Genomic DNA, 18,469 nt, shown 5'->3' on the forward strand with positions numbered 1-18,469 from the left:
GTCCCCTGCCCGCGCTCAGTGCCCGACCCGATCCCGGCAGAATCTCCCCATCCTCCCTCTGCTTTCCAACTGCCCAAGGCGCTATTTGCTTTCTCTCTCTTTCTCTTTCTTGCTCTGCGAGCGCGGAGCGAGGGGGAAGAGGAGGAGGAATTCTTTCCCCGCCTAACGTTTCAAGGGACACAATTCACTCCAAGTCTCTTCCCTTTCCAAGCCGCTTCCGAAGTGCTCCCGGTGACCGCAACTTCTGATCCCAAACTGAGAGGGGAGCCTCCCAACTTGAAACCCTCTTTTCCTTCTCCTTCGCTCTCCGCCTCCTCTCGCTACCTCCACCGTCACCTCCACCTCCGGCACCCACCCACCGCTGCCGCCGCCACCAGCAGCGCCTCCTTCTCTCCTCCTCCTCCCCTCTTCTCTCTTGTTGGCAGCCGCTGGACGTCCGGTGTTGATGGTGGCAGCGGCGGCAGCCTAAGCAGCAGCAGCCCTCGCCGCACGCCAGCTCTCGCCCACCCCGCCTCGTTCTCCAGCCCTACCTCACCGTCTCCCGAAAGGTGCTGGGCAGATTCGGGGCGGCAGAGGCGAAGCGGCTGCAGCGGCGGTAGGAGCGGCGGCGGCAGCGGTAGCGGCGGCGGGAGGCAGGATGAGCGCACGCGGTGAAGGCGCCGGGCAGCCGTCCACTTCAGCCCAGGGACAACCTGCCGCCCCGGCGCCTCAGAAGAGAGGACGCGGCCGACCCAGGAAGCAGCAGCAAGTCAGTACGCGGGCGGGGTGCGGGCAGCAGCCCACCTCCGCTCCCTCCGCGAGGGCCCCGCGACCCGCGGCCACCCGAGCGCGGGAGTGCGGCCGCCGCACGCCGCCGCGGGGGCGAGCTGCGGAGTCCCGGCGCGAGTGCGCGGCGGAGCCCCGGGCGCCCGCGCCCCTCCGGGCCGGGAGGTGGGAGCCACGGCGGGCGGGCGGCCGGGTGCGGGCTGGAGGCGGGGTCGGGAGAAGCGCGTCTTCGGACTTTCGCTATTGTGCCCGGCCCGAGTGGCGCGGTGTCTCCTGGTGACGGGAAGCGGCCGGGTCCGACAAACCGGGGCTCGCCAGGCACTTTCCGAGCCGCTTTGCAGTGGCCCGGCGGTTAGGGGTACTCTGGCGGGTGAGGGTTGGAGGGGCTTAAGTCCCGGGGGCCGGAGGCTCTTTCTCCCGCCAACCGGGGCTGCTCGCTGGCCGGGGACTGGCGCACCGCAGCCGCCCCCTTGGCGCCCTCCCCAAGTTCTCGGTGGCCTGAGACTCGCGCCCTCCCGACAAAGAACTCGTGGGCCCGCCCGGTTCTCTTAGGGCTCTTTAAATGCGGCGCGGCGGCCGCTGCTGAGGTGTCCCAGGAAAGGGGCTGGCTACAGGAGACCCTGGGTCCCCACGGGACAGGATCAAGTAGTTCAGCCAAGGGCGCGGTGGCAAGCAGTGTCCGAGAGGGTGCACGGTAGCTAGGGTCACTTCCTCGCCAGGCGCCCAGTCACCCTTTTGCCTTGGGTCCCGCGCCTCAGAGCTGCAGACCTGAAACGTCCTTCTCCAGAGCGAGTGGCTGGGGGTTGGGAGGGGACGATCGAGGGGCGCCCGGGACCCCGCGGAGTGGAGGGTTTTGTCTGCGGATGCAACCAATTAAGCGTGTAGCCTGCGCTTGCGGAGCTGCGCGCAGCGCCCGGGGTGGAGGGGTTTTGTTCGCAGCAATTTCCAAGCCTCCGCGGGCAAGGCTGGAGCGGGACTTGTCTATTGAGAACATTTCAACTCCGCTTCTGTGGGGTTTAAAGCTACTTCTTCGTTCTTTAGCCTTAAAGCGCTTCCTTCATGGCAAATAGGCCTATAAGAAAATAATCCTAGAGTCCCAAAGCTGCCCGAGAGCAAGGTGGGGAAAGCGAACAGTGTTTGCTTGCCAGTGCGTTTTAGAAAGACTGCTGTACCTTTTTGAAATCATCAAAGGAAACAAGCCAATCCAGAGGCCCCTGAGTTTTCCCGCTCTGCCCGGGCGACACTTTACATCGCGTTAGGATCCTGTTTTACACCTCCCAGGAAGTCACTGCCCTTCCCCCCGCTCTTCTTTCCCACACGCCACCCGGCTCACTCTAACTCTACTAATTGCCCCCCACCTCCAAAAAATAATCCAAAAGAAATTGCAGTGGGGTCTGGAGGTGACTGGAGGTTTTACCTTTGAGTTAAGGCAGAGTTCACAAAGAAAGAAAAATGTGTCTCCTATGTGTTTGCTCCGGATGTGCCCACTGGAGCTAGTGGTCCCACAGAAGCTTGCAGGAAACCTTCCTCAGAATCTCTAAATAGGATGCGAATTTTCATTGAAGACTTTTATGCATTTTAAGCTAATTCTCATTTAATAACCGAATCTGAATGAGATGTAAATTGATGATTCACTGGATAAATATTTAGGATCTGGAATATTAATCATCGCATTCTCTTAACCACTCGAGTATTTACTACTTGGCATAGAAGCCGTTTAAAGTTTTGCTAAACCTATTGATAGTTTCAATTTCTCCTTCCCAGACACTCCCATTCCTCCTCACTACCCCCCCCATCCCTTTTAGTTTTCTTCGGTACACCCCCATAGGGTTTTCTCAAAAGAAAGTTTTGGAGAAAATATTTATTTTATCAAAAGACATTTAAATCTAGACTGGAGGCCATTCCTACATCTCCAATTGGCAGTGAAGAATTGAAGCAATTACCTAGATTATTCAAGCAAAGCCTCCTACAACAGATTTACCATAATTATTTGGAAATTTTAGGAGGAATGGAGTTATTTTAAGTTGAAGAACTTGGATAATTGCTCCAGTATTTCACTCAGTGTGTTGATTGAGTTATAACTGACCTACAATACAGATATACAGAATGATCAAAAGCCACCTTTTTCAATATGGGAGATTGTTGAAATATTTCTGATGTTAGCTTCATATTTCTGTTGTTTAAAATGCTAGTATAGTGGAGAGTAGTATTTGTGTAAAATGCTTATTATTTCTGTGCGTTGCCAAATACACAGCCTTGCATATTTTACACCTTAAAATGTATAACTTTCTTTCTAGAACAAGCAACCTTTGAACAGTCAGCCTTTGTTACCTTTTTCGGGTTGAAATAGAATCTAGCTTTCATATGCGAAATAGAATTTCTTCTATGAATTCTTGGATTACAAGTAGAGTTATTTCCCCTTTCTGTAAACTCTGTACCATCATCATCCGTTTATGCTTGAACTGAATGTGTTCCAACAGTTCTGTTGAGCAGCACAGGCAGAAAATACAACTATAGAGTCAGGGTCAATTTCTTTCAGCCATTCTTGCCACAGCAGCATTTTTTTTCCCCCCGAAACTAGGAGCCAACCGGTGAGCCCTCTCCTAAGAGACCAAGGGGAAGACCCAAAGGCAGCAAAAACAAGAGTCCCTCCAAAGCAGCTCAAAAGGTGAGATTTCTTACGTCCTCCCAACTTTCTCAACGCCCACAGGAACCTCCCTGTAATTTTCCCGTTCTAGATCCGCACCTAAGGATTTCTCCCAAGTGGGTAACCCAAGACTCATTTCCTACCTTTAATATTGGTGAGATTTTCAAGCAGATAACTTAGCATAAGAAGTTCATGAAGACACTTACAGTGCTGTTTTTAAACAATCACCAAAGAATAAGAAACTTAAAACGGAGATGGGAGGGGGAGGTGGGGGAGTGGAGAATGAACAATTAAGATTTGCACCGGTTGTGAAATAGTTAAAAACGAATCAAAGCTATAGATTTTGTCTGGTGGTGAAGTTTTTGCAATTTCCTTAAAAAATAATAAAGATTAATTTACTTTGTGCTTATTTACATGATTACTGGAAAACCAAATCCCACTATTAAAGTTAAGTGCTTTGCCAAATAGATGATAATTAGAAGTAAATCCAATTACGGGATTCTGGAAAAAAAATTTCACTAATTTTACAGCTTTAAATGTGCTGATAAAGTACCTTGTTTGTTTACAATAAACCTGCAATATAATATATCATAATCTCTCAAAAGCCTTTCCACCTCAGGTGATAGAGAAATGTTCTGAATAGGACAATGAGAAATTTTTTTAAAGTATTTGACTCATTTATTGTGTATTTTTGGGCAGAATAGAACCCAACCAAGTGTAACTTCCAGTGTTTTTCTTTATAAATTTTAAATTGCAGTTTAAAAACTTCATGTTTGGTGGTATTTGAGCTAACAAAGAAGAAATATCTCAGGATCAATGCGTAGACAGAGGAGGGAAGGTGAAGATAAAATTCACATTTTTTAAGCTTTACAAATAAATCAAAAAAAGTTTCTGTATTTTATTTGTGGGTTTGTATGCTCGTTAAAAACAAAGGTTCAAAATTCAGAAGTAAATTTTGATATATCTTTACAGTCGATTTGAGTACACCATGTATAGTATTTGTTGAAAATGACTGTATGCTCATCTTTTGAGGATTAATGTTTTGTGTGGTTTTCTCTGTGACTGTGAGCACTAACCATATTATATTTGATAGTTTTCAGTGTTGTAAACTTCCATAGCAACCAGTGATACATATAAAGTTATTTAGGGAGCAACTATGAGTTCTTCTCTGTTTTATTTTAACAGTCTTGAACAGAGTTGAAAGAGCAGGTTTCTAATATATTTAAATATAACTGCTTCTCAGAGTGAAGATTTAATTGTACTCATATTTAATCACTAAACATTGAAGTAGCTCTAAATTATCTTGTCATTTAAAAGTGACTGTGTAATCTGATATTACTAATATGAATACTTACTATTTGTTTTTTTACCTGCTTTATTAAATTTTAAAAAAGGGCTAATTTAACATAGGGTTTTTTTGTTGCATTAAGTTAATTTTATCTTAACTTTACTCTAATGGAATGGCAAAGAAATATCTTGGTAGCTAGCTGACAAACATTTAAACTATGATGTAATTGTTCTGAAAAATGCATCATAACATCTCCCAGGAAGAAATCTGTATATCTCATCATAAATAAATTATTTAAAATTCAATACAAAAAAAGGGAAAATGAATTACCTCTCATATTTTACTGTATTACTCTTTTTTTTTGAACGAGTAAAAAGGTGCTTCCATCACCTTCTCTTCAGTTTGAAAAGTTTGCCACTGACTAGCAAAATCTTTATTGACAAAAGGAAAGCTGAGACTTGGGCCTAATTTACCACCTAAAGCAAAATAACAAAAGGTTGGTCTCTTCCCAAGTAAGGTTTGACTTATTTTTAGTTACTTTGGTGATAGGCATTTATAAATGACCCTTAGGCTATTCATCTTTCTGATAATTCTTCATGTGTATGCACATAGTATTACAACTTCCAAAACAGAAGTAGGCTTTCTTTTTCCGAAAGAAATTTTTCTCTGAAATCTTTCATTCTTCCAGACAAAATTATTTCACACAATTCTGTTATAAAAGTCCCCTTCCTAATAAAAATGGATACATATTTTTGCTCAGAACCTGACTGTTATATTTCTTCAGTTTTATAAATTACGCTTCATCTGGAGAAGATAACACTTTGCAAAATAATGAATGACACTGATGAATTGTTCATGGCATGTGTAAACTTAAGGTATTTTCACTTTCGAATCGGTATTTATTGAGTTTGCTACTACCCTATGTAAACATGATTATCAAACGTATTTGTTTATCAAACATATGTTGTATTCTAACAAAACATATTTTTGTTAGGACTTTGAAAAGTAATCTTTTTTAGAAAAAGTTACATTGTTCATAACATGCTAGACTGACCAGAGTAGAGATGAGAAGTCTTCTATGATTAATAAATTGGGAATTCTCCTGCAAACCGAGACTCACCAAAATGGAAAATACATAACAAAACCTGGTAAGTATATAAGAGAACTGAACTCTAAAATTAGAGGAGATACAGTGTACACTGGGATACTGATGATGTTGTATGTTTAAAATTTCTTGCTGCTTGGAGTTTCTTTACTTACAAAGTTTGTGTTTGGACCCAGTAACTGGCCTTGGGGCATTTGAAAACAAAACTGCTTGTTGGAAAATTAGCAATGTGAAACTTGACAATGCATGAGTAAAGTTGCAAGACCAAGTGGAAGACTACTAAATTAGCAATCACTTTAATTTCAGGTCATAGTCAATATAAAATTGATTTGTGTCATACATAAAACAAACATTTATAAAAACATAATTTGTTATGCTTGGAACTTTTGGAAGAGAAGATAATTATTCTTCACTTTGCTTCTATTCCGTTATGACAAATTCCCATGGATAACCATTATGTAGAAATTCTAGTTATTCCTAAGAACACCAATCTGAGTGCTCAAAATTCATCCCTGAACCAGTTTCATATTGTTATCTTAATAAAAGAAATCAGAAGTTAATGTTTTCCTGAATAAATAATTGATTCGTGTGAGTATGTGTGTGTCTGTGTGTGTGTCTTGACCCTTTTATTTATGTCTTAGTTTGACGTATACCTGTGACCAGTTGGCTCTTAATTTCCTTTTTGTTTTAGTTTGTTTTCCTCTCCTGTTTGTGCTGGATGGAAATACTTTGTATTTTCACATTTCTCATGTTTGGAGAGAAGAAAGATATAATCAACTTTATGTTTAGTTTAGGGTTTTTGTTGTGCCTGTTTAATGAGAGAGCACTGGAGGGGTTTCTTTCACTAATTCTCCAGTGTTTAAGGTCACAAGTCAAATTCATCTGTAAGTCAGGCCAATTGTCATTCAGGTACTTTTAGGCAAAAAAAAAAAAAATTCTGAGATTGAATTAAATTTTAATAGGAAGAATTGCATATAAAAAAGATCTCAGGTGTGAGATAGCCCTGCTTCGTAATATCACAGATTTGCTTGAACTTCCTTTTGACTTTAGGTTGTAGTGAAGAGAAATAGAGAGCAAAGTACAAAATGAAAATACTATGTAGGTAAAGTATACTTCAAATAATGTGTTCAGGCAGACACTTAATTTATATTTTCCACTTGCCTAAACAAAGAAGACTTGATACGAATTGGATACTATAGAGGAAGATTTGTGCTCCTTTTCTAATCATGTTCCTAGAAAGGTGGTTGGTTTTGCACAAATGATTACTAACACCAAGCACAGATATTTTAGGATGAGAGAATGGGTTTTCCTCATCATTTCAGATAAATATTAGCTCATAGATGCTGAGCAAGGACATGATTTTTTACAGGATATAGTAGGTCGAGCTGAAGAGAGGAACCAAAGGCATCATTATAGGTAAGTCAGGGAAAGATGGTATTGGCAGTTGTCATACAATTCCAGCCTATGGCTTCTATGTTACTAATATGAGTTATTTTGAGTTCCTCTGTGTTTTTATGGGCAAGTAACTTCCACTGGGACTCAGGGCTCTATCTAAGGATACAGATAAATCCAGTCAGGTGGAATTACGGAAAGCCCAATTGTTGTCTCCATTATCTTGGTATTTTAGGCTGTCTTACCTAAACAGTTGACTCATTTTTTTTTTTCACTTAACTTTGCCAGAGAGGACCGAGCCTTAATGTATCAGTAAATTCTCTCTCACAATGCCTTTGAGTCATCGTAGATTATGATCCAAATATGGAAGATTCAAATACATTTGAGTTATTTTCTGAAATCACTTTACTTCAAGGAACCCAGAGATCTCATTCTTTGCCAGTTATTCTTCTGAACTTTTTCATCGAAAGCCCCTCGTTACTTTGACTGACTTCCAACTCTGGCTCATTTTTATCTCAAGGTCTCAACAGATCATTTTGCTCAAGAGAACATAACAGATTGGTATTCTGTTGCATTTCAGTTCTTTTTTGAGACTCGATGGATGCTGAAGAGCATTTTATGTCAGTTAAATCATTCAGACCTATCTTATCTTGTTAGCTGACTTTCTGCAGTTTCCAGAGCTCGCTCTGGAACCATATAGCTTGGCACAAGGGTGGAACAATGAATTTTATATCCTAGATTCTGAGATTTTTAGCTCTGAATTTTTATACTGCCAACCAGGAGAAAAAGGTGAATGGAGAACTGATTCCATTTTAGGCTGTTTATTATTATTCTATATTGCTTTAATCCACAGTGCATCTTCTAAGTGATTTAGCAGGAGTAGTCACAGCCATTGTTTTCTGCAGGATAATGTAGGGAGCAGTTTGCTCGGAAGGTCAACCCTATGAGCTCTCATATCATTGCTATTGATTTTTCTGATTACAAAGGAGGGAGAGGAACGGTTAAGAGGAGAAACCTAAACTTTGAAAATAACTTTTCCTGTTATTTTGGCCTTGGCTTTAATTTCATGTTTGTATAGGTGAAGACAGGCATGTGTAAATAATGACATGGGAGTTGACAACAAGGACTTCCTTGGGGAAAATGAGCATGAACTACAATGGATGATAGAATTCACTTTATTCCTGTTTCGGAAAATATGTAGTGATGGCAAACTTGTAATGTCTTTTAAAGACTAAAAATAGTTGCATGTACAGTTTGGAAACCCATAGAACTAGATTAGCAAAAAGGTAAAGTGACAATTACTTAACATTTAATGTGATTGATTAGTCCAGTTGATTGTGATGGCAGTGCACATTGATTTACACTCTTTATATTTTTGAAAGAGCTACTAAAAGAAATAAAATGTGACTCTACACTTTTTTTAGATGGCTCCGTATGCTCTAAAGTCAGCAGGTCTTAGTCATATATACACATATATGTAAAGATACATGAAAACAGAGCAAGGTACTATTAAGCCCAAATCTTTTTCTAGCTCTTTTGTGTGTGTGTGTGTATACAGATGCACTGATTGATTTGGAGTGGGGCGTTCTGGTTTTTATGCTTTATCACAGTATGATGTGAGCATTTAGAATAGCAAAAAATTAATAGCTATCTAAATTTGACCCAGAAGTCAGAACTGGCTAATGCGCTTCGTTCCCAATCTCAGCTCTTGTCTATGTCTTTATAGGAAACTTGGAAATATTTTACTTTTAACTACTCATTTGATTTCCACCCTAGAAGTTTTTAAAAACATTTCCCCATGGCTACCTTATTTTGTATGGGACTATCTCCCAGAAGAACAGACCCTTTATTGCCTTGAAATCAGATGGGGATCTCAGTTCCACCACTTAAGAACATGGGCAGATTTCTTAATCGCCCATTTAAACAGGGGAAGTAATAGCTGCCGTACTTAAATAAGATAATGCTCAGAAAATCACTCAGTACTTTGACTGGAAACTTACAAAATTGGTAGGTACTCCTTTTAAGGGTAACATTTTAAAATATGGAGGGAGTTAAGAAATTACATTTGACTACCTACTAAATGCTGTAGCTTTTGTCAGGCTTACCTTCCATATACATTAGCTCCTTTAATCCTTTCATGTAGGCTTTATGGTCTTCATTTCACAAATGAGAAAACTGTGATTCAGAGATGTGAACTCTGACATGTCTAATGTTCAGCTCCAGTAAATGGGAGTACCTGGGCTTGAGTTCAAATCTAATTCTAAAGCTTATGATCTTTCCACTATTATGCGGTGTCAAATATCTCGTAAAGTATTTGCTACAAGGTAGATTATGTTTTCTCCGGTAACCAGAAATGTAGGTTGCAAGTTAGATTTTGAGAAATCTTTGGAGGGCAGTTCTCTACGAACTTATAAAGGGATTGGCAATATGTGCCTACTGCAACCCATCCCCACAGACTTCTGGCCCCCAAATAAACCAGAAGGCTATGACTTTGGAGATCATGGCACATCCAGAAGTTTTTTTATTTGTTAAATGAAGGGGCTGGATGAAATGTCTTCTAAAGCCCTACCAAGCTGTAGAATTCTAAAGGCGAGAGGGAAACAACAGGGAAACACACAGGTGATATAAACACCAGTGTTTCTTTCTTTCCTTCCTTCCTTCATGCAATAAATATGTAGTGAGCACATCTTATGCACCAGACCCTAATGCTAAGCACTGTTTCCAAGATCAAGAGTTCTATTTGCTAGATGAATTTCCTTTTTTAATTAATTTTTTAGGGCTAATACATTTAAGAGCCTGGAGTACCAAAACTTCTTAGAGAAAGATATAATTACATTTCCCATTTAATAGTCTCCCCAATCCTCATGAACTTGCTTCTAAAGCATCTTATGAAATTAAATACACAGTTCTGAACTTACACTTTTTTTAAAAGGCAAAAATAAGAATGAAGACAAGCCAGGAGGGAATAACACTTTTAACATATGATTGTTAGTATAACAGGGCTGATAATAGTCTGAAATTCAGTTCTTACAAATGCAGAATTCCCACCCTCTCTCCCTACTCCCCGCCCCCCAGATAAGCAGTAAGTACTCAGAATAAGTTATTGTCTGAATTATACATGGGTTTGTAGTGTGGAACCAAATTCCACTCTGGTGAAGGAAAACCAAATATACACTTACACAGTATTGCATATGTTAACATATTAAAAACAAAACAAGTCCCCGAAATGTTTTGTTTTCTACTGAAAAATAATATTCCGAAGAGCATTAAACACAGGGAAAAAAGTTAAAGCCAGTGTTTTCCAATATGTAAAATTCCTGGATCTATGCTGGTTTACAAAGGAAAATCCTAACTGGTTTTGCAGCTTTTGTAAAGTTTGATCAGAATGATTAAATAATGTGGATTTTAAGGAACAATGAAAACCTCCCAGATCGACGACACACAGCACAGCTAATGTGTTTCTTCTAGATGTCGTCTCAGAAGAGGGTTTCAGTTTACATGTAATACTGGCCCCAAGACCAAGGAGCAAGTTTGCTTTTAACAAGTCCAAGTGATAATCGTGGTATTTTGCACTTTGGTTAATGGTGCGAATTTTATTTTTGAATAGACTTTTTGTAAATGGGATGCTCGTTTTTAAGTCCTCTTGTTTGCAGGGCTTTCTCTCTCTATGAGAGATTTGCTTTCTCTAACTTTGAAATGCAGTGAAACCCTCTCAGAAAACAACCCTCTTTCTAACAGACTTTAGATACACCCGGATCGCATCATGGCCCCGGAATATAACCACCATACAGAAAAGCCTGGTGTAGCACTGTTAGCTTTTAAGATCAGCAGTCTCCTACTCTCAACCCCACCTACCATCCCCATGCCCATGAGAAAGGATTTCTATCTTCCATGTTTGTATAATTTACTACTGAGTAAACTGTGCAACCTTACAATTGCTCCTAAAGGGTAAATCAGACACTACTTCTGTATTAGGGAATTTTGTACTCATATAACCCATGATGTACTAGCCAGAGGGTTTCTTAAAAGCTTCATTCTTAAGGTGATCTATGGGTGTAATGGAATATTTGCATTGATGGAACCTTCTATGAGATTGGACTAACTTAAAGGAAAACTTCCCCTTTAAGAGTTCCATCTGGTTAGGAGTGAAAGAACATTTATTGAGCACCTCATTTATGGCAGCCACTTCACTCCTCACTCCTCACCGGAGGTGTTATCTCCATTTCACACCTGAAACCAAATTAAGGTTTTCAGGGACCTGCCCAAAGTCATAAAGCTAACATGGCAGAGCAGGGATTTGAATCTAAGCTTTCCAAAGTGGAGTCTCTGTTCCTTTTGAGATCTCCCTCTCTCCCTGAGATCACACTCAGAAAGAGGGTATGATTCACTGGGCACTCCCGGCTTTCACTTAATTTAACTCATGCCCTTATGACCGAAAGTAAGACAGGACCACTAATCCTTGACAAGAAATGATTCCTTTGTGGAGCCATTCAAAGTAGTAACCCCTACTGCTATGATTCAGAGGGCCCAAATCTGACGCTTAGGTGGAGCTGAGCCAGTGACAATTTTCGTTACCTAAAATATCTCCTCATAGCAGCAAATGCATGTAACCTAAAGGGAGGTAGCGTTGTCAGGAGAGTGAGAGCCCTGGCTTTAGAGTCCAACAGAACTGGGTTCAAATCCCAGGCCTGCCATTTACCAGCTTTGTGTGCGACCTGAGTTATTCAGCTTGCCTTTCTAAGACTTAATTGCTCGTTTGCAAAGTAAGAGAAATAATAACAGCTACCTTACATGGACGGCTGCTGTAAAGATTAAAATAACACATGCGAATGACTTAGCCCGGTGCCTAGGGTATTTTAAATGCTCAATAAATGTGAACTAACATTATAATCGTACAAAGTTTGGGTTCATTCATGGAACCTGTTAGATAGGTCAGGAAGATATTTGGTGAGAAATCTTGTGACATAAAAATCTTATTTTGTCTATGTACCTGTGTATCTTTGTATCTCGCTGTGTATCTATCAATCTATCACCTATCTCCATCTATTTTTACCAGATTGAAGGGAGAAAGGAGAGTCATTTGGCAGTGTAGACAGTTATGATAGGTAATTTTAGTATCGTTGTACCAAGTACTTGCTGCTAACCCAGGTAACAAAAGTAAAATGCAAAACGAGTTATCCTGGCTCAGGTTACCTGTATTTTTGTGTTTATATAGCCTTGAGATGATTCTCATACACAGAAGAGGATGTACTAGGTTTTCTTTACTCTGAAAATGAAAATTATAAACATGTTTTTTTTTTTTTTGGCTGTGTTGGGTCTTTGTTGCTGTGCGCAGGCTTTCTCTAGTTGCAGTGAGAGGGGGCTACTCTTTGTTGCGGTGTGTGGGCTTCTCATTGCAGTGGCTTCTCTTGTTGCAGAGCATGGGCTCTAGGCGCGTGGGCTTCAGTAGCTGTGGCACACGGGCTCAGTAGTTGTGGCGCACGGGCTTAGTTGCTCTGTGGCATGTGGGATCTTCCCAGACCAGGGATCAAACCCGTGTCCCCTGCGTTGGCAAGCGGATTCTCAACCACTGCGCCACCAGGGAAGTCCCTATAAACGTGTATTTTTATAGAAAGTGTATGTGATATGTGTGTGTTGGTGTATTTGGGGATTGGAGTAGGGGTGATAAACACAGGGAAATTATAATATTAAAATTTGACTCAAAAGGGAAAAAAACAACTGTGATACCAGAAAAATCTTCTGTGAAGCAAAGCAATGAACAAACTGTTAAGGTAGTTAGAAATATATTCATGTCAGGTTTGTGTTGAGTGTGGAATTGTTAATTGTTAATAATATACATTGTTTATTATTATTTTTTAGCATCCCTGGTTTCCATCTCAGAGAAAAACATTGATGATTTCTGCTAGCTTTTTTTTTTTCTCTCTCTGCTTTGAGTGAACTGATTGACAGGTGTTTGTTTGGGGCAAGGAATAGGAAATTAACTATGTAGAAGTGTGCTAATATTTATTTTTTTGAGTTAGAAGCCTATATATTTTCACTCACATTTAGATTTGCTTTTGCCTAACAATGTGGGTAGAAGTGGTTTGTAAATTGTACAGTAATATATCAATGTTAATTTTTGTAATTTTAGTTGTGATATAGAAAGAAAAATCATCATTTAAGAAACATTAATTTTCTAAAAGTCTACTTTACATAATTATGGATATGTGGGAATAATTTTTTTTAAATTACAGATAGAAATAAGGGCAAAATGGCTTTTAAAAAGCATTTTCATGCATTTCAGAGATTACTCCAGGGGAGTCTATTAGGGTGAGGGTTGCACAGATCTCTCTTTGCATCATGCAATGAAAAATGGAGAAGACGAACCTTCAAGGAGAAAGAGATTGTTAAAGCAATCTTAATACCTCATGTGCAAACCAGAACATTCTTACTTGAAATGTGTCCCTTGGTGCAGCACTTATAAGAAATGTCAGGTAGGAAACGATATGACTTCCTTTTTCATTTTGCAGAAAGCAGAAGCCACTGGAGAAAAACGGCCAAGAGGCAGACCTAGGAAATGGGTGAGTAGTAAGATAAAATTTCTGTTCTTTTTTAGTACAGAAAAATTTCTGGTGTTTTTTTTTTTTTAATAAATTACTTTTATTTTATCGATTACATGAATTTCTAACTTCTGGTTTGATGCATCTTTGAAAGGGTTAAGGCAAGCAGCATATTATCACCACCTCTTACCCTCAGGCTCCAGGAGTTTCCTCAAAACACTTTTCTTTCCTGGGAGTGTCTCCTTTTTCTATCTCTTATCAACATGAAAAGAGTCTCCACTCTTCCTTCAAAGGGGGTAACAATGAGATGACTTGTTCCCTGGGTTGAGTAACTAAGGTTAAAGGGTATTATGAAACATTGGAAGTTGATTACAAATGGTGATAAAATTCAGATGAAATGTGTATGAGATAACTTTTTAACTCTTTCTTTGCATTTCTTTTTGTTGTTGTTCCCGGGATGGTTTGGCCTTGGAAATATCTCATTTTCTAGGTGGTTTGTGTTTTCCTTTTCGCGTTGCCTTTGTTAGGAAACCAGGTTTTACGCACTGGTTTTTCTTGCTTCCCTTAGTAGTGATTCTTACATACTGACGTTGGCTTCCATGCAGGTGTACCTGACCCCAAAGGCACACAGATCCTGTATCTTTCTGAGGCCAGAAATTCACTGATCACTGAAGAGCTTTGTTAATTTTACCACTTGAACCTTGTTCTTTATGCTGCTACATTACCATGTTCTTCTGGTCTGTCTTTCCCACTGACCGAGGAGAAAAGTCTTACAAACGAATAAAACCATTTCTCAAGAAAAATAAAGGCATCCTCTCTACCCTGGGTCATCTATGATGGGATCTTTGGCCTTGCTTTTCTCTCTTCCATGGTTCCATCTTCATGCTTCATCTTTTTCTGAAGTTCCTTTGCTGCTCTGCTGGATTGTATTTTCCTGCTAGTTTGCCATTCTTCTCTCCTTCAGAGTTCTGCATCCCTTTCTATTTATACTTTGGTATTGCCTTTCATTCAATTTATTCATCTTGTATTTTTTTCCCTCTGCTCAACATGTGTTGGGATTACATTTCTTAGCACAAGGAAATGGGGATGATCTTTAGATTAAAAACATCTCAGTGTTACAGTGTAACCTTAAAGTAAGAGCATTTTATTCAACCTTCTGGTCAATACATGAATTCTCTCCAAACTAACCCACCAGGTGGTGATCATCTAGACTCTGCTTGATTACCTTTAATGTTAGGAAACTCTGGTCCTCTTAAGGCTGCCTCTTCTCTCCTGGAAAGCTCTGAACGTTAGAAAACACTTCCATCTGACTCCCTGTAACTTTTGCTCACTGTTCCTAGGCCTCCCTCCTGGGAATATACAGAGTAATTGTTATTACTTTTACTTGTGATAGCTCTTCAGATATTTGAACGCAATTAACATATACCCTTTGTTCTCTTTTCTGGTTTGAATATCTCTAAGCCTTTCAGCTTTTTCCCATAAAGGAACATTCTTCTTATTCTCCTCTGAGTATGCTTGTTTTTTTGTCTTTCGTAATATGTCACCCAGAACTGAGTATCATATTCCAGGTGTGGGCTCCATAACCAATGGGTTTATTACCTCTCTTGTTAGACATATGGTTCCAGTTACCTATTACTGTTTCATCAACCACCCCAAAACTTAATAATGTAAAAAAAAAAAGAAAAGAAAAGAAAAGAAAGCTCATGGATTCTTTGGGTCAGGAATATGGACAGGACACAACAGAAAGGCTTGTTTCTGCTTCAGGATGTCTAGGGCCTCAGCTGGGAGGACTCAAGCAGCTGGGGGTTACCTCTCATGCTTGGGGTAGAATTGGGAGGCGTCTCTACTCCCAGGTCTGGTGCTTTTGCAGAATTGGCTTGAAGTCCGGGTGCATCTGGGGGTGTCCTCTGGAGCACCCACACACATGGCCTTTCTAACATGGTGGTCTCAGGGTGGGAAGTCAGCCTTCTGACATACACTCAGGGTTCCCAGAGAGGGTGTTTTCCCAAATGAGGAGAAAGCTGCAAGCAAGGCCTTTTTTGACCTAGTGTCAGAAGTCAAAAAGTGCTACTCCATTACACTCCAGTGAGCACAGTGTTGACTAAAGTGGTATTGGCCACATATCAAATATAGGTCTGCCATTTTCTAAGCATCAGAACTAAAAGGACATCGTATCCCATTGAACTCATTGATAAGAAAAACCTATATAAACTTTCTTATAGGCAACAGAATAGGAAATAGGTAAGTTCTTTGAAGTCATGAGATTAATGTTGCTAAAATGAAATGAAACACATTGTAAGCAAATACAGTGTGATTTAACCAGCGCTCAGCTTCCATCAATTGTCCCCCAGCCCAGCTTTATTGAGATGTAATTGACATATAACCTTGTGTAAGTTTAAGGAATACAGCCTGTTGATTTGACTTGTGTATTGCAAAATGATTACCACAGTGGCATTAGTTAATAACTCCGTCATCTCACATAATTACCATTTCTTTTTTTGTGGTGAGAACATCTAAGATCTATTCTCTTAGCAACTTTCAGGTATAGAATACTACATTGTAAACTATAATCACCATGCTAGATCCTCAGAACTTACCTTATTACTGGGAGTTTGCACCCTTTGACCAATATTTCCTCATTCCCTCCACCCACCCCAACTCCCCCCGCAGGCCCCTGGCAACCACCATTCTACTGTTTCTATAAATTTAGCATTTTTAGATTCCACATATTAAGTGGTAGACAGTATTTGTCTTTGTCTGACTTATTTCACTTAGCATAATGTCCTCAAATTTCATCCATGCAAATGGCAGGACTTCTTTTTTTCTCTGGCTGAGTAATATTCCATTGTATATGTCCACCACATCTCCTTCAGGCACTCATCCGTACATGGACTCTTAAGTTCCATATCTTGCCTCTTAACTGGTCTTCCTACCTTTCACCTTTTCTGCCTTTGGCTCTCCTGTGTTTGCCAGTTAACCTGCATAGGGTACAGTCACATCACTGCTCTTCCTAGAAACTTTCTACGGATCCACAGCTGGCCAGTGAATTGATTACAACCTTCCCTAGCTCTTCGAAGTCCCCACAGTTTATACCCACCTCCCTTTATGCCTTTATTTTCCACCACTCATCCTCACACAGCCGATGTTTCAGCCAAGCTGGAATAAAATATGTAGTAGTTAAAGGATCTGTATGTTTTTATTTTCTCAATGGATTCTTGCTCATTTGGGGGATATCTGGATTCCAGGCACCTGATCTTCATGCTGAATAAGAAGCCCACGTGAAGCACCCACCACAAAATCCCTTGCCTTTCCGGGAATAATTGGGCCATCTTCATTGACCCTCTTGGTTTCTAGTTTTTACTGGCTGTGAGAATGGAAAATATTGTGTAGCTAATTGTTATAAGACCCCGATTTGTTCCCCAAAGAAGAGTTGTTCTACTTAGAAAAGGAAATAGAAGGAAATTGTGTATTTTTTTTCTAGACAGCGTGTTTCCTTTTTGCTTATATATATTCTGTTGGGTAGAGTGTGCAGCCAGTCACAGCAAGGCATTCAGTTCAAGGGCATTCTTTACTGGAAAGCTTGTACTAAAGAAATAAATTATTGCATTTTCCATAGGAAATGAGCCTTGTACTTTACAGTAAGTTCAATTCTTTCCAACAGTGTCATTCACTGATTTCCTTATATTAGAGATATATTTTTGAACTGACAGGATTTACTAGGTACAGGGCCTAAAAGCCAAACTGGTACCCTTTTATTCTTCTGGGTTGTTTTGTTTTAAAGTTCTTTTGCTTTTAAAAAGAAGTCTTGTACATTTTATGGTGTCATATAACAAGGCTGGAAGAAGATATCTACATTGGAACCCTCTCATCTGATGTGACTGGGATCAATACTTGGTAGGTTACTCCAAAGTTGATTAACCAAAACTATGTGGATATAGGAAAGAAGTTTGTGCCAGTCTTGCTTCTGCAGGGGATGGAGTGTTGACTAATCCAGTGAGGACATTGACTAGATTTTGATTAAGAGCACTTCTCTTATTTACTTTATTCCCCTTTGTTTTTTTTTTTTTTTTTTTCTGAGTTTGAATCAGATTTCAGATCTATTATTTTGATGAGCTGCTTTGGACTTTCACATTTTTTTGGTCTGGAGGAGGTGAGAGGTCAAGGAAGGAGAGAGAAGTGGGACCTAACTTTTCTACTGGTCTTAGAGTCGGGAGCTCAGGATCTGGATTCAGGTGGCTTGGGTTCAAATTCTGGCCCATCACTTGACTAACTAGAATCTTCAGCAAATTACATGACCTTTTTAAAAGCACTTTTAAAAATTATTTTAACTGAGGTATAGTTGATGTACAATATTATATAAGTTTTAGGTGTATAACATAATGATTCACAACTTTTAAAGGTTATACTCCATTTATAGTTATTATAAGATATTGGCTATATTCCCTATGTTGTACTATCTATCCTTGTAGCTTATTTATTTTATTCGTAGTAGTTTGTACCTCTTAATCCCCTACCCCTATCTTGCCCCTCCCCCCTTCCCTCTCCCCACTGGTAACCACTATTTTGTTCTCTATATCTGTGAGTCTATTTCTTTTTTGTTATATTCACTAGTTTTATTTTTTAGATTCCACATGTAAGTGATATCATAACAGTATTTGTCTTTCTTTATTTCACTTAGCACAATACCCTCTAAAACTTCATTCATTTTTCTGGCTGAGTGATGTTCCATTGTG

At 40.0% G+C, this 18,469-nt stretch overlaps 1 protein-coding gene across 1 annotated transcript; it reads left to right on the forward strand.

The window, feature by feature from the left end:
• Positions 1-580: 580 nt before the first annotated feature.
• HMGA2 (high mobility group AT-hook 2) lies at positions 581-18,006 on the forward strand. Its single transcript, XM_059937374.1, has 4 exons — positions 581-748; positions 3,347-3,433; positions 13,707-13,757; positions 17,944-18,006. The coding sequence occupies exons 1-4, from the start codon at positions 638-640 to the stop codon at positions 18,004-18,006; spliced, it is 312 nt and encodes a 103-aa protein (XP_059793357.1). The 5' UTR covers positions 581-637.
• The last annotated feature ends 463 nt before the right edge of the window (positions 18,007-18,469 follow it).

The sequence above is a fragment of the Balaenoptera ricei genome, chromosome 10 (genome assembly GCF_028023285.1).
Source record: "Balaenoptera ricei isolate mBalRic1 chromosome 10, mBalRic1.hap2, whole genome shotgun sequence".
NCBI lineage: Eukaryota > Metazoa > Chordata > Mammalia > Artiodactyla > Balaenopteridae > Balaenoptera > Balaenoptera ricei.